Source organism: Stegastes partitus, unplaced genomic scaffold (assembly GCF_000690725.1).
Source record: "Stegastes partitus isolate 25-593 unplaced genomic scaffold, Stegastes_partitus-1.0.2 Scaffold996, whole genome shotgun sequence".
Lineage (NCBI taxonomy): Eukaryota > Metazoa > Chordata > Actinopteri > Pomacentridae > Stegastes > Stegastes partitus.
In genome coordinates this window covers 82,844-106,899 of record NW_007578727.1, presented here as the reverse complement: position 1 = coordinate 106,899, position 24,056 = coordinate 82,844, and the positions used below count along the sequence as shown (strand labels likewise).

The 24,056-nt window shown below is 40.8% G+C and overlaps 3 protein-coding genes across 6 annotated transcripts in view; all 3 read left to right on the top strand.

Moving 5' to 3' along the window:
• Positions 1-9,186, top strand: part of LOC103366928 (rho GTPase-activating protein 27-like) — a 38,592-nt gene extending 29,406 nt beyond the window's left edge. For all 3 annotated transcript variants that reach the window (XM_008294795.1, XM_008294796.1, XM_008294794.1), the window contains 9 exons: positions 905-1,006; positions 1,723-1,821; positions 1,921-1,990; positions 2,441-2,557; positions 3,395-3,493; positions 4,184-4,261; positions 4,464-4,598; positions 4,783-4,888; positions 5,533-9,186. In XM_008294795.1, coding sequence (XP_008293017.1) covers positions 905-1,006; positions 1,723-1,821; positions 1,921-1,990; positions 2,441-2,557; positions 3,395-3,493; positions 4,184-4,261; positions 4,464-4,598; positions 4,783-4,888; positions 5,533-5,710 — 984 coding nt within the window. In that variant the 3' untranslated portion in view covers positions 5,711-9,186. The remainder of the gene's footprint in view (positions 1-904; positions 1,007-1,722; positions 1,822-1,920; positions 1,991-2,440; positions 2,558-3,394; positions 3,494-4,183; positions 4,262-4,463; positions 4,599-4,782; positions 4,889-5,532) is intronic.
• Positions 192-23,882, top strand: abi3a (ABI family, member 3a). Of its 2 annotated transcripts, none has more exons than XM_008294799.1 (11): positions 192-230; positions 13,547-13,605; positions 14,974-15,164; positions 16,004-16,174; positions 16,307-16,483; positions 18,206-18,264; positions 18,352-18,405; positions 19,279-19,589; positions 20,669-20,809; positions 23,068-23,196; positions 23,456-23,882. In XM_008294799.1, exons 3-11 carry the CDS (start codon positions 15,033-15,035, stop codon positions 23,617-23,619), a joined length of 1,338 nt encoding a protein of 445 aa, XP_008293021.1. In that variant the 5' UTR covers positions 192-230; positions 13,547-13,605; positions 14,974-15,032; the 3' UTR covers positions 23,620-23,882. The 2 variants fall into 2 exon arrangements, with proteins under 2 accessions (XP_008293021.1, XP_008293022.1); XM_008294800.1 differs by lacking the exons at positions 192-230; positions 13,547-13,605 and adding exons at positions 21,769-21,903; positions 22,603-22,731 and having other exon boundaries at positions 15,018-15,164.
• On the top strand, positions 11,357-12,687 carry dnaaf19 (dynein axonemal assembly factor 19). The gene is made up of 2 exons (XM_008294797.1): positions 11,357-11,496; positions 12,400-12,687. The coding sequence occupies exons 1-2, from the start codon at positions 11,357-11,359 to the stop codon at positions 12,629-12,631; spliced, it is 372 nt and encodes a 123-aa protein (XP_008293019.1). The 3' UTR covers positions 12,632-12,687.
• Positions 23,883-24,056: the final 174 nt, after the last annotated feature.

Here is a 24,056-nt window from a genome sequence, read left to right as displayed (position 1 = left end):
GTAAGAACCTCTGCAGAACGTCCCTTCACAGTGCTGGTTTTATTTTACTTAAAGCAGCAATTCAGTCTTCACATTGAGAATTTAAATCAGATAAACTGATCAGGAAAGTTATTTTGGGTGTTACTTGCAGCCCTTTTAATATAAAAACTATCAAATAATACCACAAACATTAACACAGTGTTTTTAATCCCTAAAACTAATAACTGGTTCCACAAGCAGAACAGAGTCAGGTTAGTAAGGCGTCAAATAATCTAATAAAACAGGTTCACTGTGAAAATCCTGCTTGAGTTATTGACAGTAAATGACTCACATGTGTTGTCGAAGATCTTGCAGCATATTATGGTATAAGACAAGCAAATGTTTGAATTAATGCAAAACATCATGATGGATAAGAAAATCAAATCCTTTTTTATATAAATACAAATTTTTAAAAAAACCCACTAAAAACAGAGCGAGTTCACAGTCAATATTTGGATTTATTGGGTTTTTAGGTATTTTAAAGGTTAATCTTCATAATTCATAGATACCATATAAATCTGGTGAATTTGGATTTGGTATTTATTTTGTGTGGTTCTAATTCTTACTGTGTAAATTATTCAGGTAAATTCACATCTTAAACAACATCATAGAGTCATATCTTCAATATTTAAACTTAGAAACTTAAACCTAAATTTCTCTGCTAGAAGTTACTTTGGTTTCACACCTGTTGATCTAAATGTTCTGTATAAATAGCAGTAAGTTGATGTGATTGGTTTCAGGTAATCAGAAATAATAATCAGAGGCAATCACTTTCCATGAACGGAAATCCTGAAAATATACAAAAAGCAGCAACAGACAGTGATGATGATGATGATGATGATGATGATGATGATGATGATGATGAAGATATCTTCTGTATTCTCAGAGTAAAGCGTCACAGATTGTTCCTGAATACACCGTCGAGCTCAGAGGTTCAACAGTGGGCTGGGCCTCCAAAGACAAATCATCCAAGAAGAATGTTCTCGAGGTACACTTTTCTACACCAGCAGTCCCCAACCACCGGGCTGTGGACTGGTACCGGGCCGTGGGTCATTTGGTACCGGGCTGTGGGTCATTTGATACCGGGCCGCACAGAAAGAATACAAATGTTTTATTGTTTTATTTTTCAGTCTGTAGGGCGATTTATTTTGAAAAATGACCAGCTCGTCTTCCCGTCACTTGGGAAGTGTGACAGTGGGAAAGACTCGATGCTGAGACAGAAGAAAAAGTAAACACATATTTAGCAAGTAATTTTATTCGTTTATGAAACTTTTTATGAGAAAAAAAACCAATATTTTTTGTTATGTGCACAATGACCGGTCTGTAGAAAATTCGTAGTGCAAAAAAGGTTGGAGACCGCTGTTCTACACAGCCTCCGTTACCATGGTAACAGCCCGCTGTGGAAGTCTTACATCTGTTGCCATGGTTGCACTAGGCTTCAGGGGTTCCGCATCTCTGTTGCCGTGGTTACAGTAGAGGTCAGGGGTTTCGTATTTCTGTTACTACGGTTACAGTTACCCTCATCATTTGCTCTGTCGCTGTTATCATGGTTGCTATGGTTACATGGACTTCTGTGTAATGAAGCGTCTTTCTGACAGTGTTGTTGTTGTCATGGTTACTCCGACATCACATCGGAGTTGTTGTGTCGTGTCTGACCTCGGTGTGTGCTGTGTGTCACTGTGGTGCTTGTGTGTCTGTGTGCAGCTGAAGACTCGGCAGGGATGTGAGTACCTGATGCAGTACGACACCGAGAGCATCATCAGTGATTGGCTGAAAGTCATGCAGGACACAATCAGACAGCTGGTAACACAGCACAACACACACATTCATTCATTCATTCATTCATTCATTCATTCATTCATTCATTCATTCATTCATTCACAAACACAGCTTGTGTTTCAGGAGCTGGATCATCTCTCTGAGGACGAGGATGAAGCTTCAGACAAAGAGGACAAAGACAGAAAGAGAACATGTGAGTAAAGAAGAACATGTTGTTCTGTCCAAAGCTCCAGAAACTAGATGGACTCAGTCAGCTTTCAGGTTTGAGTCAGTGAAAACATGAGCAGCAGGTTCAGCTGTTTGTTCTCAGTAGAACCTTTAGCCTGATTCAGAATTCATCCAAAAGACTCAAAATGACAGAATGTGTCCAAAATGAATTTAAAAATTAGTTTTAACAATGACTCTGAGTGTAAAATCAGTGGAAACGAGTGGAAACTTTTAATGTCTGAGCTAGTGATGATTTTGATTTAACAGCGTTTTTAAATGGCTTTGACAGAGAAACTGACTGAAGGACAGTAAAGATAAAGTTCTTCTCAGTTCTTTTAGAACACTGACTGGTTCCATTCCTGTGTTTGTCACAGTTTGTCTTTTTGAATCAACTGTAAAGTAAAGCAGCTTCTTCTCCTTCTTCTTCCTCGTCCAGCCAACAGGAATTCGTCGGGAGCTGACTCTGAGCAGCGGCGAGTTCGGACCAAACTGAGGCGTTTCCTCCAGCGGAGGCCGACGCTGCAAAGCGTCAAAGAGAAAGGATACATCAGAGGTCAGAACCAGAGCCAGAACTATACCACTTCCTGTTCTAAAACATGAGAATAAATGCAGTGAAGAACAGAAAACCTATTTAATATTAGAAATAATACTGGAGAAGATACTTAAGTACTGAAGTAAAGCTGCACTTAATAATGAAATATTAAGCAGTATTTAATATCTTGAAACACTAACTATAATCAGAAATAAATCATATTTTTCAATAATTAAAGTCAGTTCTTTAGTCTTAATTTCCCATGAGGTTGTGCAGTTTTTTTCCTTGTATATTTTTAATAAAGGGTATTTAGAAAAAAGGAAAACCAATAAAGTATAATAATGATATAAATATCATCAGACAGAAACACAGATATAAACTATACAATAATAATAAATGAGATTCAATTGCTGTAACTTGCTCTGACTTGAAGTTGGTTATATGGATGTAAAACTGATTTGGTTGCAGTTTTTAGAGCCACCTCTATGTTCTTCAAGCGCCTGTAACTTGGAAATTATTCATAGCAGGAAGGTAAAACTTTGCATGGCTTCACTAAATATACAAAAGGTGTTGTAGATAAAGAATCAGGTGAGACACATATTATATATAAACTAGAAGGCCCTCAGAACAGGGATATAGTTGCCCCTGTTGGCCACTGAGCCCCAGTAAACAATTATTCCATCCAACTTACTAAAAAATAGGTGTTGTCTTTCACTAATTATGGTTGGCTGGTTGTCCAAGGTGAAATGGGTACTATCCATGTATACCTTACAGGTTGTTTAAAATATAATGCCCATATCAGCCTTTTTTGACCTCGAGTGCAGGTTTCTTCAGTGTTTCTGTGTCCCTGTGTTTCAGATAACGTGTTTGGCTGCCACCTGGACACTCTGTGCCACCGAGAAAACACCACCATCCCCAAGTTTGTGGAGAAATGCATCAAAACGGTGGAGAGGAGAGGTGAACACTTGAATACAACTAGCAGACATGATGAACTCTGACAGCTCAGACATAATGATAAAAACTGAATGAGTGAGATCTGCAGCTGAGGATTATCGTCATAAGAAATGAACCAAAGAATTTATCTACGATTAAAAAGCCAGAAAAAAGTTCTGACTTTAAAATCAAAGGTTTTTTTTTTTTACAAACAATTTAAAACTATCCTAAATTATTTCAAATTTGTCAACAATGACTCAAATCCTGTCCAACATCACTTAAAATGTTCAAAATTAATTAGAATATTAACCAAAATGACTGGAGAACTGTGCAAAATTCATTGAAATTGTCCAAAATGACTCAAAATTGCTGATTCAAAACACAGTTGACACAGACTTTTAAATTCTGATGTTTTGTAATAAATTCAATTCGAAGCACAGCTGACATGATCAGTCAGTGAATTGATGTTCAGAGAACCTGTGATGGATCTACTGGGCTCTGACTTTGTCCGAATGTGAAGACCAGACATGTTTCCTGATTGGATCAGGGCAGAACTCAGACTTTCTATATGAAAAAGGCCTGTAGTGCTGAAAGCACTGATAGCAGTCAGACCTTTGGTTCCTCTCACAGATGTGAATTCCATCTGCTCTCTGATCACAGAGTGTTCTTGTGTTTCTTGTGTTGTCTGAATCTGACCTGACTGTCTGGTTGCAGGTCTGGATGTTGACGGGATCTACAGAGTGAGTGGGAACCTCGCTGTGATCCAGAAACTACGACATAAAGCCGATCACGGTAACAAACCGCCGCTCTGACCCACAGCTGCTGGTCAATAACCAAATCATGGATCAAATCCTGTAAACAGGCTGCATGATCAATAACCTGTTCAGCATTTAGAGGGATACGGGCCAATGAGTTGGGATCCCAAAGAATCAGTAGAATCTGCTGAAGGTGTTTTGGACCAACTGATGTTGTTTCTTCTTCTGTGATGCCTCAGAGGAGCAGCTGGATCTGGAGGACGGACAGTGGGAGGAGATCCACGTCATCACCGGAGCTCTGAAGCTCTTCCTTAGAGAACTTCCAGAACCGCTGTTCCCCTTCAGCTGCTTCGACAAGTTTATCGCCGCCATCCGTCAGTACACAATAACCACAATACACAGTGATCAGAAAACACAATGTGATGACGTGATGTTAGCAGCAGGAGCATGTTTCAGTCACACATGGAGACACATGCTGCAGTATTTACGAACCCCAAAGATTCCTCCTGTGTTTGTGTTGTCGTTGTGATGACAGCTCTTTGTGTTTGGTTCCTGCAGAGGTTCCAGACTACACTCTCAGAGTCTCCTACATGAAGGACCTGGTCCGGACTCTGCCTCTGCCCAACCATGACACCATGGAGCTGCTGTTCAAACACCTGCGCAGGTGAGATCATGTTTAGGCTTCAGCTGAAACCCAGGACTAACCAAAAGATCCAGGAATGACCAACCAGGACTGATCTAAAGATGCAGGACTAACATAAACAACCACGATGGAATGAAAGACCTAAAGACCCAGGACTAACCTAATGAACACTTGATGAACCAGCTAGGACTAACTTAAACACCCAGGAATGAAGAACCATGATTGACCCAGAGACCCAGAACTAACCTAAAGATACAGGACTAACTAACCAGGACTGAGCTAAAGACCTAGGACTGACTTTAAGACCCAGGACTAATAAAAACAACTGGGACTAATCTAAAAATGTAGGACTACCCTAAATACCCAAGACTGACATGAAGACTCACAAGTACTAACATAAACAACCAGACCCTGGTCTGTCTGAGAGATCCAGGACTAGTTTGTTCAATACTTTTTCCTAACCAGTGACAGACAGCAAGTCCCAACATAACACACAACTGGACTTCTTTTCTATGTTAGTTTGTTACTTGAGGGGTAATTATGATCCTACGCTTGACTCCACACAAAGTTAAACAAATTAAATCTGCTGGACTCAACTGGACCAGAGCTCACACACAAATCTGTCTGCTTTGAAATAATGGCAACACTTTTCTATTTGTCTCCAGAGTGATCGAACACAAGGAGTCCAACCGGATGTCAGTTCAGAGCGTCGCCATCGTGTTCGGCCCCACGCTGCTTCGGCCTCAGACTGAGTCGGCCAACATGACGATCCACATGGTGTTCCAGAGCCAGATAGTAGAGCTCATGCTCAACGAGTTTCAGACCGTCTTCTCCCAGAGCTAGGAGGAACCGCCTGGAGCTCCTCTGTGACCTTCAAGAACCCTCTGAGGACCTCATGGAGGCCTTTCATTGGATCTGCCAAAAACCTTCCAACATCCTTTGGAAACTTTACCATTCCTTCAAAGCAGGTTCACATGGGACTGAATCTGCTGATTACATGATGTTCCTTTCTAACCACTGTGACTAAAATGATCCAGGTAGAACCTGAATGGAACCATCTCAAACCTTGTGCTGGTTTTGAAACTTCAACCAGCAGCCTGACTTTGTTTTTATGGGAAAAGACCAAACAAAACACCGATAGCAAACATTCAAGAAACTGTACATCTTGCTTACCTCGGTGATTTAAATGATCCAAGTTGAACCTTGTGGAACCACCTAAAACCCTGGACAGAAGCTTCAAGGCAACCGACCAAAGGAACATATTTTCCTGGCACCTTAAAATCATCTCAACGCAGGCAAGAACTTGTGCAGCTCTCCAGATCCAAACATCATCTCCTTTTATAAAAAGGTCTGTGAACATTTAAATTCACATCCAACTTGAAGCAGATCATGCTGGACCTCGAACCACTGTGCCTTCAAGAGTGGACCCACCTACAATCCTGTACTGGTTCTGAAAAATTGACATTCCGCCTCACTTGTTTTTGAGGGAAACAGACCAAACAAAAGACCTTTTCTAAATTTTCTTACTTTTAGAAAGATCTGACAACTTCTAGTCCTTCTCTAATTACTGTGACCTAAATGATCTGGGTAGAACTGTTTAGAACAACTCAACCTACATCCGTTCCTTTCTTTTAAGAAAAAAGACCAAACAAGATTCTTGCTAAAAGCTCCCAAACAAGTTGCAGATATTTCTGGAAGGTCTGGATCCAAAAATTCGGTTAAAAAAGGATCAAACATGGAACCTGTTTGCTAGACTACACCCCTTTAACCACTGCGCCTTAAAGTAAAACCTCAGGGGGCAGCCATCTAAAATCCTGCACTGTTTCTGAACCTAAAACTTCTATTCTAAGAAACAGACCAAACAAAACCAGAATCTTTGCTTCAACAAACAAACAACCAAACACATTAACTTTTAACTCCCAAATATTTCCTTTTGAGCAGAACAAGGTATGGAACCTTTAGGAGACATGAAGAACTCTGGACCTCAACTCATCTCCTGTTCTCCCTATCTCCTTTAACATTTTGGACATGCATCTTCTTGGGTTCAGGACCTGGACCCGCCCTTTGCTAACAACCAAGTACTAAATAATACAAATGTTTTACTTAGAGAACAAACTGATCCAGTCATTTCCAGGTTTTTCTAGAGCCATGCAGTACTACGAACCCAAACAGAATCTCCTGAACTGGTTTCAAAGCAGCTGACAAAACAGATCACACCTGCTTTGTACCCAAATGAAAACCCAAACCAAATATCTCAAAAGTTTTGGTTAAGTTTGGAACTTTGTGGAACTCCAGATCCATCTTCCTCTTTAAAAAAAAAAAAAAAAAAATCTGTGGACATTCGAGTTGAACATGGACCATCACCACCAGGCCTGAACAGACCCATGTGCAACTGGAACCATCTACAACTGGTTCTACCACTGTTTGATTTCAAAGACATCAAACTTTGACATATTTTGATATCTGGAGGTTCTCCAAGAGCTGAAGAGCACACATCTCAGAGGAGAACCCCCCCTGAACCGAAAGAACAGCTTGATCCAAACAGGATTTATTCACTTTCCATGGAAAGACTTCAGATTTTGGATTTACATATCCTGGACAAACACAACATGGAGTTTTATTCACTATAAAAACTAAAAGGGATGGTTTGAAGTCAAATCTTGAAATCTTGGAATGTGGGCCTGAGAACACCAAAAACATTCACTCACAGAACCTCAGAACAACAGATTCAGACTATAAATACTGCAGTTATTAAGTACCTGCTGGATGTATCTGGAAGAACAAACTAGTCATTATGTTTTTGTTTAGTTTAGTTTAGTTTAGTTTAGTTTAGTTTAGCTTAGTTTAGTTTAGCTTAGTATTGTGAAAACTAGCTGTTAAACTGACACCATCAGTTTATTGTAAATTCTTGGTGGTTGTCCAGGTGACTGTACCAGCTATGGTTCATGTTTTTTTGTTTTTGTTTTTTTGTCTTTTTTAAAAACATGTGATGGACGCTAAAATCAGTTTCTCAACTATTTTCCACTTCAAAGATGACACATCTACTAGTTTCATTCATAAAAATTCGGATACAACAGCAGGTACTTAATAACTGCATAAGCTTTTCTCTATTGCCCCATAATTAGCACCAAGCTCTTATTTACAGCTAATTGTTAGAAAACGATCAAGAAACTTTCTAAGATATTAGCTTTAAAGTAAAGTGTTTCCATTTTTTTATACTACAAAATGTGACTTTATTTTGACTTTATTTTATATTTGTGGTTATATTTTGACACTGACCCTTGATTTTATTGTTGTCCCCAGATTTTATATCCATCTGGGCAGTTGAAAATGAAAAGTTTTTGCACATAAAAACAATTCTCCAAGCCAGTTTGAAAAGAACAAGACCTTTATCGTATTAAAGACCAGATAATCAGTCATGTGTAGCCTGGGGCTAGTGAAATAAGAGTTGTTTTAAAGTTCTATGTTTGTGCTAAGCTAGGCTAGACACATTTCGAAAAGGATCTGAAACATGTGACTCTGTGCAAGAGATATTTTGTAAATACTAAAGTCTGTGTTTATATCTGAATGAGGTCCCGTAGGAAGCTAAGAGGACCAAGTATCTTTCCCAGAGGAACTCCACACCTTATCAAAGGTAGAGACCTAAAGGATTTAAGGAAATGTTTAAAGTTATATGTAATAAAGGGTTACAGGACCATGTATGTTTCTCTGAGGAAATTCATGACTCTCTGAGGACAAAAGGATTCAAGAGATAATAAAATGTATCTTGAAATCTAATGGAAAGTTTGAGGACCCAGGATGTTTTCCTGAGGGACTCCGTGACCTGCTGAGAACAAAAAAGGAAAAAAAAAACAAACTCCCAGACACGTTGAAGTCTATCTCTGAATCTAAAAAAAGTCTCATCAAAAGTTTAGAGGGCAAAGTACATTTCCCTGAGAAACTTCAGACTTGATCAAGGAGAGTGAACAAAAGGATTTACAGAAATATTAAAACTTATCTTTAACACTTAAGAATATCTGATAGAAAGGTGAGGGGACCCAGTACCCGAGGGACTGAAACACAGAAAACAACAGGATTTACAGAAATTTTAAAATGTTTTTAAGGGATGAATTTTACAGGATTTTTTTTTTTTTTTTTTACTGTTGATGTTTGTGTCCTGCTGTCATCTGTACAATGCTGTATGTTTTTATAGGACTAAATTTATACGTATTACAGATATTGAACAAAGTTACCATGGAGAATATAACAGGTTAATTTCTGTACATAAGAGGGTATTTTACTGACTTTTATTAAAAATAAAGCTTATCTGTATGACAGTGTTTGGGTCTTTTTATTAGTCCAGTTAACTGGTGGTTGGATTCATATTAAAGCCATCAGTCTGAGACATGAACAATACCTGCATCTGTTCCACTTTTGCATTTGAAAGACTAAAAACTAAAAAAACTAAAAAAAAATAGTACAAGCAAAAAAAAAAAATCTAATATAATGTATTAGACTGGGAAAGTGACCCCACAAGTATAATTATATTACATTAAAACACAGAAATTACAACAGCACAGTCTCTTACCTCTTGTACAGAACACATGAACAAAAGGGCTCTCCCCTTTTGTTCATGTGTTGGCGGGAAAAGCTCAGTTATAGGACAGGGTGGGGGGCTAAAAGTGTACATAGGGGTACAGGGGCCCCCCAGCAAAGGTTCCACACAACTAAGAGGCAGACCAAACTTTGTGTAATTATAGAAATACATATAATAACAAATGTATATGGTATATTATATATTACAAATGCAATAATGCATATATATTTGACCCACAACCACTGCTGCATCACTGACCCCATTACATGTACTGAGACAGAAAAACCACCCGAGTTCTGTACGACAAGACAGGACTGAATGTTAGTAATTTAACTTCAGGTTTAACTCTGGTTTTTAGGACTTCAACAGGGTACGCCCTGAGGAGTAAGTAATGTTTGAGATAAAAGCACTGTATCACCATTCTTGGAAAATCCCATGGAGCTCAGAGTGCAAGTAGTGAGTATGGAAAAATAAAAATGCCATAAATCCACTGTTTGCACACAGTTTAATTCAAAACATTGCAAAAAAAAAAAACGCCTCTTTTTACACCATTAAAAGTTGTGAAACACTGTGAGAAATATAATCCTCAAACAGAGATAGATAGAGCACTGTAACCTGGTTCTTGTTGAAGTCAGTCCACTCATTACTTTAAATGATGTTTTAAGCTTTGTTATTTACTCCCGGACTGTTTAACATGAAACAATGAAACTGTCCTACGCACTAGAATAAGAACAGAAGATTGAACGTCAGATTACTGCATTGTTAATGTTAGAAGAATTAATCATCTTTATTGCTAAATGAGTTCACACATATGGGGACAAAAGATGATAAACAGCATGAGAAAAACAAGAAACAAACAAAAAAATATATATACAGTAAAGATAAATTATTATTGATCCTTCAGCAGGAAAAGTCACAATAAGAAAACAACATGATTCATTCAGTCACTCTTATCAGCATCGTTAAAGCTCAGATGGACACAGATCACGTGAGGTTTAAACCCATTAAAACTTGTCAGAAAACTTTTCCAGTGTGTTCTGTGTGTTTTCAGACCTCTTCAGCAGCAGCAATGTGTTGCAGTTCCTCCTCCGGCCGCCGGCAGCAACAGCAAATGCCCCGCATTGCGCAGGCGCAAGCGGCTGCCCGTCGTCATGGAGACGGCCTGTTTACAAGTTGCAAAGAAACTAAAAACCACCAGAGACCACAGCACGCGGAGGAGGTCTGCTACAGGTAAGAATGGAACACCTTCACCTGCTGAGCTAGCGTTAGCTGCAGCTACCTCCAGTTAGCCGCTGAGCTGAGCACAAACGGCTCAAACTAACAACTTCAAACTAAAACTAACTGAAGTGGTTACCGCTTCAATTGACCTGTTAGTGTGGGACACTACTAAAATAAATGAGCAGCTAACCGGGAGCTAGCTATAAAGACAGTAGTTTGCTGTGCTGGGTTAGCCGGAGCTAGCTAACATCAACCTGCGTTCAGAGGCTGCAGCTTGATAAACGTGTAGTTTCTCTAAAGGAGTCTGGGTCTGTATAATGGCCCTGTTGGTGCGGTCTAAGTGGTTCCTAATTGCTGGTTCTGGTTCCAGAAGGTTCCAGCTTTACGGTCCAGCTGATAAAACCTATAGAACTTTCAGAACCGGTAAAACTTTAAGTGCGTGAGTAAACTGATGGACTTTGTCAGGGCTGGTTGTCAGTCTGACCAGCAGGCGGCGCTGCAGACTCACAGCTGAGAGAAGCAGCTTCAAGTCAAATCACAAGAAGGATCAAGTCATTGTGTTGTTGTTATTATTAATAACTTTCTTATGGACTCTGGTGTATGCTGTTGTTGTTACAAAAAAAGCAGATGTTTTATTCGGTTATGTGTGTTTGTGTTATGTTTAGTTTAAAGTCTGACATCAGCAGGTGGGAAAGATGTCACAGCGGGATGTCATCGACTTCTCGTTGCTGGAGCGAGAGCTGCAGGCGGCGGTCGAGTCTGAGCGGAGATACAAGCGAGAGAACGAAGCCAAGCTGAGAGCAGTGAGCCAGAGAGTCTGCTACAGCCAGTTCAGGTAACTCAGGGCCTGGAACATTCCGGGGGGGTTCTAAAACAGACTGGGGTCTTATCAGAGGGTCCTGGAATCCTGGAAAGAGTTCACTTAAACTATTTGACGTTCTTTGATTCTCCTGAAGCTGCTTCAAGTCGTTCCAGGAGTCTTTAAAGATCCTTTGAACTCTTCCAGGACTCCAGGTAAGCTTTGCAAGGTTTCCAGGCATCTTGGGACCCTAACCCTAACCCTAACCCTATCCACGAGTGCTTAAATAAGTCAGGCTATACTAGAAGGCTTCTTAAATCCTTAAACTTTCCAGGTATCACTGAAGGTGTTCCAGGATACTTGAAAGCAATGTTGAAATATTCAAGTAGTCCTTGATAGAATTCCAGGATGCTTTTTAAATAATTCCTTTAAAGGCTCCTGAAACTTTGTTAAGAAATTTCAGGGTTTGTCGAAAAGTGATTCCAGGGTGCTTGAAAGGTTCCCAGAGAGTCCTTGAAAGAATACACGTCCCTTCATGGCGTTCAAATTTGTCTTGAAGGACTTTCCAGAAAGATTTTAAAGACTCCTAAAATTTTCCAAGACATTCCAGGATTCTATGAACTATTCCCAGGGACCTTTAAAAGGTTTCTGGTATCCATCAGGATATTTCAGGAGCACTCTTCCAAGGACCTTTTGTTTAGAAGGTTCCAGGATGCCTTAAAAGGCTTCTGAGGCTTTTTAAAATGTTACAAGGATCCTTGAAGTAGTTCCAGGATGTGTCAGTAGGCCTTATTTGGTCTTCAACAACCTATATGTCTCCTTGAATTAGCTGAAGGGTGTTTTAGAGACCTCCTTGAGTCCTTAAAGACCTTCCAGGGGGTTCCAGGCTGCTTTAAAGCTTCTTTGAAAGTGTTCCCAGGCTGTGCTGTCTATCCTCAGAGACCTGGTGCTGACCTGCCACCTGAAACCTCTGAACCGTAGTGACAGAGACGGAGCTCCACGGACACCCTGGAACCCTGTCGTCCCCGGCAACATGTCGCATCATGTTGCTTCAGGCAGCACGTCACATCCTGTTGCCCCCGGCAGCACATCACATCATGTTGCCCCTGGTAACACGCCACATTCCGTCACCCCGGGCAACGAGGAAGACTTGGGACCACAGACTATTTAAAACTCTGATTTAATTCAACAATTTAGGAGTTTTGTTATTAATTCTTCAGTTTATTCATTTAATTTAAACATTTCAGTGAGAACAAGAAAACAACAGCTTCACATGACATCTGCTAATAAACAATATTTAAAAGAAAAACTTTGGTATAAACTATGATTCATAGTTTTCTAATGGACTCTGGTATACACTGTGTGCTGTTAGCAGTAGATCTCAGAGCCGTGCTGTTCTTCACCTCTTCACCAGAGCTCCTCAAACTTTCCCTCCAATCATAATCACCTGATTTCTCTCATCCGTCCACACACTTGTTCCCTCCTGCTTTCTGTTTGTTGCTGTGCTTTCCCGCTGCAGCTGTCTGCTCTCTTTAAAGCTCCATTAGGGCTGATTGTCACTTACCACACCAGCAGGTGGCGCTGCAGACTCACAGCCGAGTAAAGCAGCTTTGGTTCAACTCAAATCACGTGCAAGGATCGACGATATTGTGTTATTTTTTTATTTTTAATAGTTTTGTAATGGACTTTGGTTTAAGCTGTTAGTTCTAATAGTTGTCTAATGGACTCTGGTGTCTGCTATTCTTTATTGACTTCTGTTCAGTTTGTTTCATAATGTTTTGAATACATTATTACAGATCGAAGTGACTCAGTCAGCTTTCCGTCTCTAAAAGTGCATCTTCCCTATGATGTGAAACAGGAAGTGGTTTATGCTGAGCAGGTTCACACACAGATGGGGAAACACATTAAGAGGACTCACTCTGACTTACTTCTGGAGACTGAAAGTAAGCACATATTGGGTGTTTGAAAGCTGTTTTTTGTGGACGAGCTGGAGGAGAGGAGGGGTCCTCTGTATGCAGAGAGGATCTCTGACTGAGGTCGCAGCAGCAGAAAGGAAACTTGTAGCTGCAGAGTGAAGTTAAACCAGACAGGAGGAGACACCAGCAGAAGTGCAACTCATCAAACTACATCTGCTGTCTGACTCTGGTGAGTTTTAACTTCAGTCTGCTCCACTTCTTTTTCATTTCATCTGCATCACAGGGCAGGATTTTAAATCAATTTTATATTGTTTAGGCATATGGTGTATTTTGTCATTTTTATTAAATCTATGATGGACTCCGGTATCCAGAGCCTATAAAAAAGTTTTCACCCCTTTGGAGGATTTCTCCTTTCATTGCTTTTCAACATTGAATCAAGGTCAAATTAATTTGACTTTATGACAAGAATTTTCACTCTTTCATGTCAAAGTGAAAACAGATTTCTACAAAATCGTCAATTAATTAAAAATGTAAAATGTAGAATAAGTGATTGCAGCGGCATTCACTTCCTTTAAAGTGACTCCCCTAAATAAACGTAGGTGCAGCCAGTTGGTGCTAGAAGTCACAAGGAAATGCGATCCTCTGTGTACAGTGAATGTGTTTCAGTGATTGTAGTAGAAAGACACCTGTACCTTGAAGGTCCAGCCACTGGTGAATCAGTACTTCTGGGTATAACTACACTATAAAGACAAAAGAACACTGCAGAACTCTGTGAAAAGGTTATTGGAAATCATCAATCACTTAGGGGATGATACAAGATCATTTCCAAGTCACTGACTGTTCATACACTGTTGTAAAGAGCTCACATTAAATCTGGACTACAGTTCACCAGCAGGCCTGAGGGAGACTCTGAAGTCAACTGGAAGAAGGTTCTTTTTGTCTGATGAGACCAAAATGGAGCTTTTTGTCTATCAAACTAGACACTACGTTTGGCAGACACCAAACACTGGATATCATCACGAACACACCACCCCCAGTGTGGGGCATGGTGGTGGCAGCATCATAGTGTGAAGCATCATAGTGTGACGAAAGCTGTGACTGGAGAAGATTTGTTTTCCAGCAAGACAGTCAGCCAAAGTGCCACAGAAATGGTTTAAAGACAACAAGGTGAATGTTCTGGAGTGGCTCAGACCTCAAGCTAACTGAGAATTTGTGTATGGACTTGAAAAGGTTCACCCATGATCCCTATGTAACCTAACAGAGTTAGAACAGTTTTACAAATAAGAATGAGGTAAAACTGCAGCATCCACATGTTCAGGCTGATTAAGACCAACGCAGGATTAGTTCTGTAACTACAGCCAAAGGTGCATCTACTAAATAATGTTTGGAAGGAGGTGAATTCTTATGCAATCACTTATTTTAGGTCTTATATTTTTGATTATTTGACATTACTTCATAGAAATCTGTTTTCGCTTTGACATGAAAGAGTTTTTTTTTGTAAATTCTTGTCAAAATGCCAAATTATATTTACCATGATTTATTCCTTACACTCTCCAGGAGAGTAAATGCTGAGTGGTTCTGGTTCTGGTCTCTGCAGGTCCCTTCAGGATCCAGCTGATAGAACCTGCAGTACTTGTAGAAGCTTCTGTGTGAATCATGAAGGACCAGAACTTGAACGACGAGGTGAAAAAGATCCTGGAAGAAGCTCCGAACGCCAGGAAAGCTCTGCGAGAAAACTATGACAACCTGCTGAATGTGGCAGAGTACTGCTACAACAACTATGCACAGGTACTACTACATACAGATACTATTACTGCTACAACAACTATGTACAGGTAGTACTACATACAGATACTATTACTGCTACAACAACTATGCACAGGTAGTACTACATACAGATACTATTACTTCAACATCAACTATGTACTGTATGTACAACCACATACAGGCATGACTACCTGCAGGTACTACTACTGCCACAGCTACATACATGTAGTACTACATGTACAACAACTACGTAAAGGTAGTAGTATATGCAGGTTCCACTACATACAGGCAGTACTCCTGATACAACAAATATATACAGGTAGTATTACTCCATACAGGTACTAGTACTATTACTGCTGTTTCCAATTTCTTCTGCTCAGCTAAATTACAATTTTCCTTTTTCTCTAGTCTTTGTGCTAAGCTAGGCTAACAGTTTCCCTTTGTATCCTGATTTAATGCTAAGATAAGCTAACAGTTTCCCTTTCCAGTGTACATTCTAGGGCAAACTAACAATTTCCCCTTGTGTCCAGTCTTTGTGCTTAGCTAGATTAACAGTTTCCCTCTGCATCAAGTCTATGTGCTACGCTAAGCTCACAGTTTCCCTTTGACGCCAGTCTTTATGCTAAGCTAGGCTAAAAGTTTCCCTTTGTCTCCTGTCTTCATGCTAAAATGAGCCGGTACTTTCCATTTGCTTTCAGTTGTCATGCTAAGCAAAGCTAATAGTTCTCTTTGCCTCCAGTCTATGTGCTGAGCTAAGCTAATGATTTTTCTTTTCCTCCAGTCTTTTTTCTAAGCTAACAGTTTCCTTTTGCCTCCAATCTTTGTGCTAAGCTAAGCTAACCCCCCCTTTTCTCCATCAGTCAGGTGACGGCAGCATGAAGGCATTGGAGGAAACTAAAAACTTTACCACCCAGTCACTGGCCAGCGTCGCCTACCAGATCAGCACTCTGGCCAATAGCGTCCTGAGTCTGCTGGATGCTCAAACCAATCAACTTCGCCACATGGAGTCTTCCATCAACCTGATTGGTCAGGTGAATACCAGAGACACAAAACAAACACAAAGAGACATGAAAAAAGCTGCAGACAAACACAATACAACCACAAAGACAAAACAACCAAAACAAGCTCAGTGCCCCTCCTGTTTGTCTCCTATTGGTCCTCAGACGGTGGAGATGCACAAAGAGAAGGTTTGTCGAAGGGAAATTGGCGCCTTCACAGCGGTCAGACGAGTCCCTCGCAGCCACAAGATCTTCCCTCCTCAAGGCTCACAGGCCCGCCCACCATACAGCCGCCGACCAATCAACTACCAGCAGCTGGACGGCCTGGGCCACGGCATGAAGGTAACACATCTGAGTCATGTGACTGGTGTGTTTGTTAAACTGCTGAATCGTTTAATGCAGAAGTCCATTTTGAAAAGACAGTTTTACACCTCATGGTTAAACCTGCGTCTGGTTTATCTGCCATCATCAGCTGTTATCTAACTCATGTCAGCTGTACATTTATCTGCAGTTATTCCTGTAGACGTTCAGCATGTGCTGCGTTCAACAACAGCAACTGATTAGTGAAGCAGTGACCTATTTTTGTGGTCCAGACATTTATTCTGAGCAGAAACTCTCTGACAGGAACCTAATAGACTGGAACAGAAGCAGAAGTGAAGCTTGAGGTGAAGCTGCTGAACCTTAGAAGCAGAAATGATGCAGCAGTTAAAGTTCCTCCTTTAAGCAGCTGATTCAGACACACATCTATCAGTCGCTGCAAAGTACATTTCCTCAACTACTGCACTCACTTTTAATTGTACTCTACTTGAATATTTCAGCATTCACTGTGTGACACTTTTAAACCTGCATCATTAACACGCGTGACACCGCAAGACATGAGCTATATTCTATTCAAGCATCATGTAGATGAGAAGCTGCATCCTTTTAGATCTGAGAGTTTTCAAGTGAACTGCAGGCAGTGTTTCCACAGAGCAGAGAGAAGACGACTAGAGAGACTGAGAGGAAACTCAAACTTACTGGCTCAATGAAATTAATGCAGCATGGCTCAAAAACAGTTTACAGTGCAACAAGTTGGTGGAAGATACATTCAGCACGGTGAAACATCTTTCTACAGCTGATGCACAGAGTAGAGAGAAAAAGTTTGTAGAAGCTGTAAACATGGAAATAGTTAATTATTTATAGTATGTGTACTACAAAGTGACCACAGAGACACAAAACGACACAAAACAAGCAATGTGAAACAAATAAAGAGAAAAACAAGAGACCAAGCCACAAAAACTGGACACAAAACAACCACAAAGAGACACAAAATGCCAAAAACGAAACACAGAACAAAAAAACTTGACACACAACAGAAAAATGACGCAAAATAACAGAAATTTGATGCCAAATGACAGATACTTGACACAGAACGACAAACTGTCAGTGTGTAGAAGCTTTTTTCTTTTATATTGTTGGTGGCACCTGTGGACACTTGGAAACATGTTGGAAATTAGGATTTTTTTCTATTTGCATTTTTATTTCATGACTCCCACACATGTAAAAATCAATGTATTTCATGACAGGATGTTGTCAATAAATGAATTTTTGTGAGTTAGACAGACTGTTTTCAGACTTATAGAACTTATAGAAATGATTTTATAACTGACTCATAGTGACAGAAGGTATTTCTGGGTTCTCTCTCCTTCTTCTTGGTTGTTCTGTTTCCATAAAAGCGCAGGACTTTAATTAATTAATTAATTTTTGCAGCTGATGTGCAGAGTAGAATGGAAAAGTCTGCAGAGGCTGTAAACATGGAAATAGTTAAATGTCTATAATATGTGAAGACAAAACAATCAGAACCGTCCTGTTTAACCTCTTTTACTGGGCCTGTCCTGGTGAAGCTGCAGCTTCCTGGTCGGTCCTCACAGATCCAGCAGATCAAACTCACACTCCTGCAGCCAGAGTTCTTTGTCCACCGTGGGAAAATGTTTGTAGAGACTAATTAGAGGCTGAGAGGCTTCATTCATGCTCTATGTGCCCCCCTCAGGTCTATTGATGCTCTATGTGCCCCCCCCTCCTTAGGTTTCTGGGAAACAGTCAGACCGAACAGGAACCATCCGGAAACAGGGAGCCTCCGTCAGGTTGGTTCTGTTTTCACTGAGGTTCTATTCTCAGCAGCTTCTTCTCCCACTCCTCTGCCTACAGCCTCATGTTTCTGTCTGTTTCAGGTCCAACAAGCCTGTGGAGGCGGTGCAGTGTCCGGTGGCGCCCCCTGCAGGAGGGTAAATGGAACACATTACAAACTTATGTGCTGTGTTTGTATGCCCTCAGCTTCACCTTGCAGGCTGATCTAGGTTGACCTATAACTACATCGAGCCTACAGTCAGTGTCTAGGCCTTAAAAAATCCGGTTTGAGTGAATGTTTCTACAGTTTACAGCAGCAGATAGTACAGCTCTGAGGAATATGTACAGATGTGAAATGATCACTGATCCAAAACTGGGTCAGCTCCAAATAACTGCAGAGTGCTTCCCCCTGATGAACTGTCACAAATATTATAGAAAGACTATTGAAAATACTCATAACCTCTCCACAATGACTTAAAATTTGTCCAACATGACTTAAAATGTCTCAAAACTGTCCACCTGTGAACTGGAAAGTTTATGGCCTGACTTAAATCCAACGGAGCACCTTTGTGGTATTTTCCAGAGAACAGTAGAGCAACACAAGCCCTCCAGCAAAGAGCAGCTGAATAAAACAGTGTGTGAAGAATGTGAGAAAAATGTGAGCTAAAATTAGTGGACTCTGATGTTCTCCATGCTGAGGAGGATTGAGTCTGTTATCAGAAATAAAGGTGGACATAAGAAGGACTGAAGACATCAAAGAATCTCAGTAATGAAAGCTGGACAGACTTCAGTTGCATTGAGTTCCTGCTTGAATTTTAACATAGGAAATCAAAACTGGTAGTTTGTAATCTGACGTCACATTGAGGTCATACCGCTCAAAGATTCACTTGACATTTGGAGTAAACATGTAGTTATTATACTTAATAAAAATATTGCTGTAAAAGCTGGAATATCACAGAAACAATCAGGTGACAGGAAATCATTTCAAATCATAAATTCAGGATTGTTATTGTGACCATTCTGCCTCTCAGCTCCAGCTTTGGGAAAGCTGTTGCTCCGCCTACCATCCCGCCCACCTGGCAGGCTCCACCTGAGTGTGATATCATCACCACGCTGCTGGATGACACCCCGCCCCCTCCGCCGGCAGACATTGAGATCCCGGCTCAGGATGATGAGGTCACTAATATCTTAGGCCTACCCCCTCCACCTCCTCCTCCAGATTCATCAGGAGACATGGTGGCTCCGCCTCCTCCCCCTCCCCCTCCACCAGTTCCTCCTCCTGCAATGGGTCTGACCAATCAGAGTGCTCCGCCCCCAGCTCCACCTCTTAGCCTTGAGACAGGTAAGGACATAAACAAAAACAGTTTGTTTACCGTGACACAACTGAATCATTAGTCTTGAACTGACCTCCAATTACATGAACTTTAGTTAAACATTTATTACTTTAGCCTGGATTATTGAAATTTAGTTAAAATTGGATTAAACCTGGGTAAGCTAAATTTTGTTTAGCTAAGTCTAGATGAGTTAAACCTAGGCTACTTAAAACTGTTATTAGCTTAACCAGGATTAGTTAAACCTTTATTACTTTTGCCTAGATTATTTAAATGTGGTTAAACCTGTCATGACGGATAAGCTAAGTCTTACCTAGCAAAATCTGTTTAGACCTAAAACTTCAATTAACTTAACCAGGATTAGTTTAACCAAAGTTAGACTTACTTACTTTAGCGTGGACTATTTCAATTCAGTTAAATTTTGATTATTTTATACCAGTTAAGCTACATCCTGTTTAACGAAATCTAGATGAGTAAAACCTGGATTAGTTAAAACCTTAAATAGCTAAAACTGAGTCAGTTAAACCTTGATCAGATTGAACCTCAATTCATCATTAAGCATTATTAAACTTGAAATAACAACCATGGTAGCATTTTGCCAACCTGATTTGTTAAACCTTGATCAGTTAAACATATATTATTTTATCCTGGAGTTAAATGTAGTTGAACTAGTACACTTCAAATAAGTTAAATCTTGTCGTGTGTTGAATCTGTTTGTTAAAGCCTAAATTAGTTAAACCAGGATTAGCTTAACCTTGATTTGTTTAAACCTTGATTAAGTATATCTGATTTTGTTAAACCTGATCTAATTGCAAGCAATATTTACCAATCCAACCTGATCTGTTTAACCTGGATCAGTTAAATCTTTAACTTTAAACGTTGATTAGATAAATTAAGTTTTGTTGAATCTGGTTTAGTTAAACATGGTTTAGTTCAATACGGTTAGTTAATTCCTTCATTGTGTTTTCAGTAAACCTAGTTTTGTTGAACATGGTTAGGTTGAACTGTTCATCTTCACCTTAGTCTTACTCTTCCTGCATTGGTTAAACTGTGTGACATCACAATGACATCACATGTCCTCTCTTCGTAGTGGTGGAGGAGAACAGCTTCCCCCCTCCCTCGCCTCCTCCCCCTCCTCCCTCTGATGATGATGGATTCCCTCCGTTGTCCAGTGACGGCTCAGAGCTGCCAGCCCCGCCCCCACCCCCTCCACCCAGCCAGGAAGTGGACGGTACCGTTTTCTGATAACTGAACTGTGTGGTAGCTGTTAGCTACCAACCTGTCTGCTGTGGATTAAACAACCACTGAGAGGCTGCTGTTGTACAAACAGCACCAACACACTCCACCAAAGTCTATTTACTGATCACACAATTTAATGCCTTTCTACAGCAGCAACTTTCGGCTTATATAAGCATGACTTTACAAATAGATTAACCCTGAATAACTTCCCATGTACGTCACAGGACCACAGCTTTAACTAAAGGAAACACTTATTTGTTCCCATAGAAATATAGAACAATGAGCATTTAAACCAAGAGCATTTATTGAGACTTTTTTGGTTGTTTTGGTTAATGAGCAACTTGTTTCATATATAAACACACCATAGGCGCCACTATCCAACCAACAGGGGATGCTGAAGAGCAGCAGAACAGCAAACACTGCAGGAAAGACTCACAAGATGCATCATTAGCATTTTTTAATCTATGTTCCTCTCAAATCCTAAACACTCCAGCTTGTTGTTTCCAAAGGCTATACACTAAAGTCCACATGAAAAAGGGGTAAAAATGATTTCCCTGCTTTTAATGAAAACAAAAAGGAAGAAAAGGAAAAAAAGATGTAGACGTAGTATATTATACAGTCAGATGTGGTGAATTCAGCCTGTTTGACATCCAGCCAAACCTTTCACCTTTTCCCCTGGTTTCAAATGTAGTCATCATTGAAGTCCTGAGAGTCTTTGAAAAGGTCCAGGTTATGGAAGCAAAGTTGCCACATTTAAAACTCCACTCAAAAATCTGGTATTTTTAGTACCATGCAGATCATTGACAAATAACAGAAAGTGGAGCAGACTGTTTCAGACAGGTTAGTCACCAAACTACAACCAGGAAATGTGCAATTTAAGTCTGTGCTGCTTCTTGTCTTCTTCTGTGGTGTTGTTCTTCAGTGTCGTCGTCTTCTGTTGTGTGATTTCAGTGACCCTCCCCAACAGGAGGAGTCGCCGCCGCCGCTCCCCCCCCACCACACGCTCTGTGTCTTTAAGGGTCCGCTCAGGCCCCGCCTCCCGCTGCCGCTACACCCGCTCCCTCTTCCTGCCTGCTGTCCAATCACGTAAGCCGTTGGTGGGCGGCGCCGGCTGTGTCCGATAGAAACTCAGCAGACATAATCAGTGAGATGTAGATCAAGAACCAAAGAGATTGCAGTTCTGCCGGGCCTTGAGAAGGTTCCAGGACTCATTCCAGATTCCATGAAGCCGTTCTGTAGATCCTTAAGGAAGTTCCAGAAGTCAAATCTAAGGTCCTTTAAGAATGTCCAATAGTCACTGACAACTGTATGAGGTCCTTGAAGAGGTTTAAGGCCTGCTTAATGAAGCTGTTGAGTGCCTTGAGGAGGTTTTAGAAAGTTTTTTGGATCCCTAGAAGTAGTTACAGTAGTCCTTGAGAAGGTTCCAGGAATAATTAAGTCCATTGTAAAGTCCCTAGGAATGTTCCAGTAGTCATTGAGAAGGTTATCAGGTCCTTGAGAAGATTCAAGGAATCCTTGAGTTAGATCTATAGTCCTTGGGATTGTTCTGGTACTTAGTGACAAGGCCCCCTTGAAGAAGCTCTTATGTCCCTTAAGGAGGCTTTAGGAAGTTTTTTGGGTCCTTTAAGTAGTGACCATAGTCCTTGAGACAGTTGAAGGGATGCTTCAAAAGTTTCCAGGTAGCCTTAAGTCAGTTCTAAGGTCCTGGTTGGTCACAGATTGTCTACGAATGAATGAATGCTCACTCTGTCTCAGATTCTGACGCTGCCTCTCTCTGACTGTCAGTCATGATCCCCCCTCCCCCGTCTTACCCGCCCCCCCGCACTCCTGCTCGTTCCCCCGCCTCCCCCCTCTCCCTGCTGCCCCCCTCCTCCTCGCCTCGACTCTGCTTACCTGCTCGCCTGCAACACCTGGGTAAGAACACACTGTTGATGTCCAGTTAATGTACTGTTAGTACACACTCAGTGCACAGTTACTATACAGTTAGTAGGCTGCTAATACAGTTAGTACACAGCTGACACACAGTTGATATACAGTTAGTACACAGTTGGTAAAAAGTGTTATACATGTATATGATCAACAGTATTCGTATTCATGAAGGTAGTGCTATTAACTGTAACAATGTAGTGTTAAAGTAGTACAGCAGTAGTACTATACACCAGAGTACACATTCAGCTCAGTCTAACCGCCGCCTCGTCAAACCTAATTGGTCCATCACAGCTGTCACTCACAGAACTAATGTTGTCATAGATCTGGAGATTCCAGCCCCGCCCCCCGCTCTCCTATTGGATGATGAAGTGGACTTTGTTGACATCATACCGCCCCTTCCTCCACCAGTGGACTATGACACCAGCGCCCCCCCGGAGTACCTGGAAAAAGGTAGTACCAGCACTACTACTGCTGCTTCTGTGACAACGATTACACCTGTTACTACCACTACTACTATTATTACTAATATTATATATAAGTGTTACTGCTAACAATACTAGTACCTCCACTACAGCTACCACTACTAATACTACCACGGCTGATACAACTATTACCTCTACCAATATTACCATCCACCTGTATGTATACGTACTGTATATGTACAAAGTATGTGTATACAGTGTGTGACTGCAGTTCGTTGTGTGTCCAGTGGTGGCGCTCTACGCCTACGAAGCATCGAAGCCCGATGATCTTTCCCTCGCCGAGGGTGACATCATCTATGTGACTCATCGCCATGACGACGGCTGGTGTCAGGGTTTCCTGAATGGCAAACAGGGATTCTTTCCCAATAACTACGTCCAGGCATGTGACTAGATGAAGGCCCGCCCCTCTGTCGCCATAGAGACGTCCCCATCAGTGTTATTGATCCTCTGCCTCAGAAGTATTATTATTATTATTACTGCACTGTACTGTAATATTACTGTAGTACTACTCGTGATGCTACTAACCGCTGTGGTACAGTGAAGGCCTCAGCGCTGCCTCCTGTGGGACACTGAACCAAACTACAGCTGAAGCTTCAAACTGAACCTCGGATGTTCCACTGTGAAATAAATGTCCTCTGTTCCTGCAGCCTCTCATTTCGTCCCCGTTGTGTTCTCTGTCAGTTTGTTTGTTGTGAGTTTAAATGTGTTTTTCAGCCCTGAAAAATTAGGTTATGAGGTTCAGAAATGATGGAAGAAGTCCGTTAAAAAGTGTGTGTATACTAAAGTCACTGTAGATAATTTATTTTCACCCTCAAATAAACCTGGAAA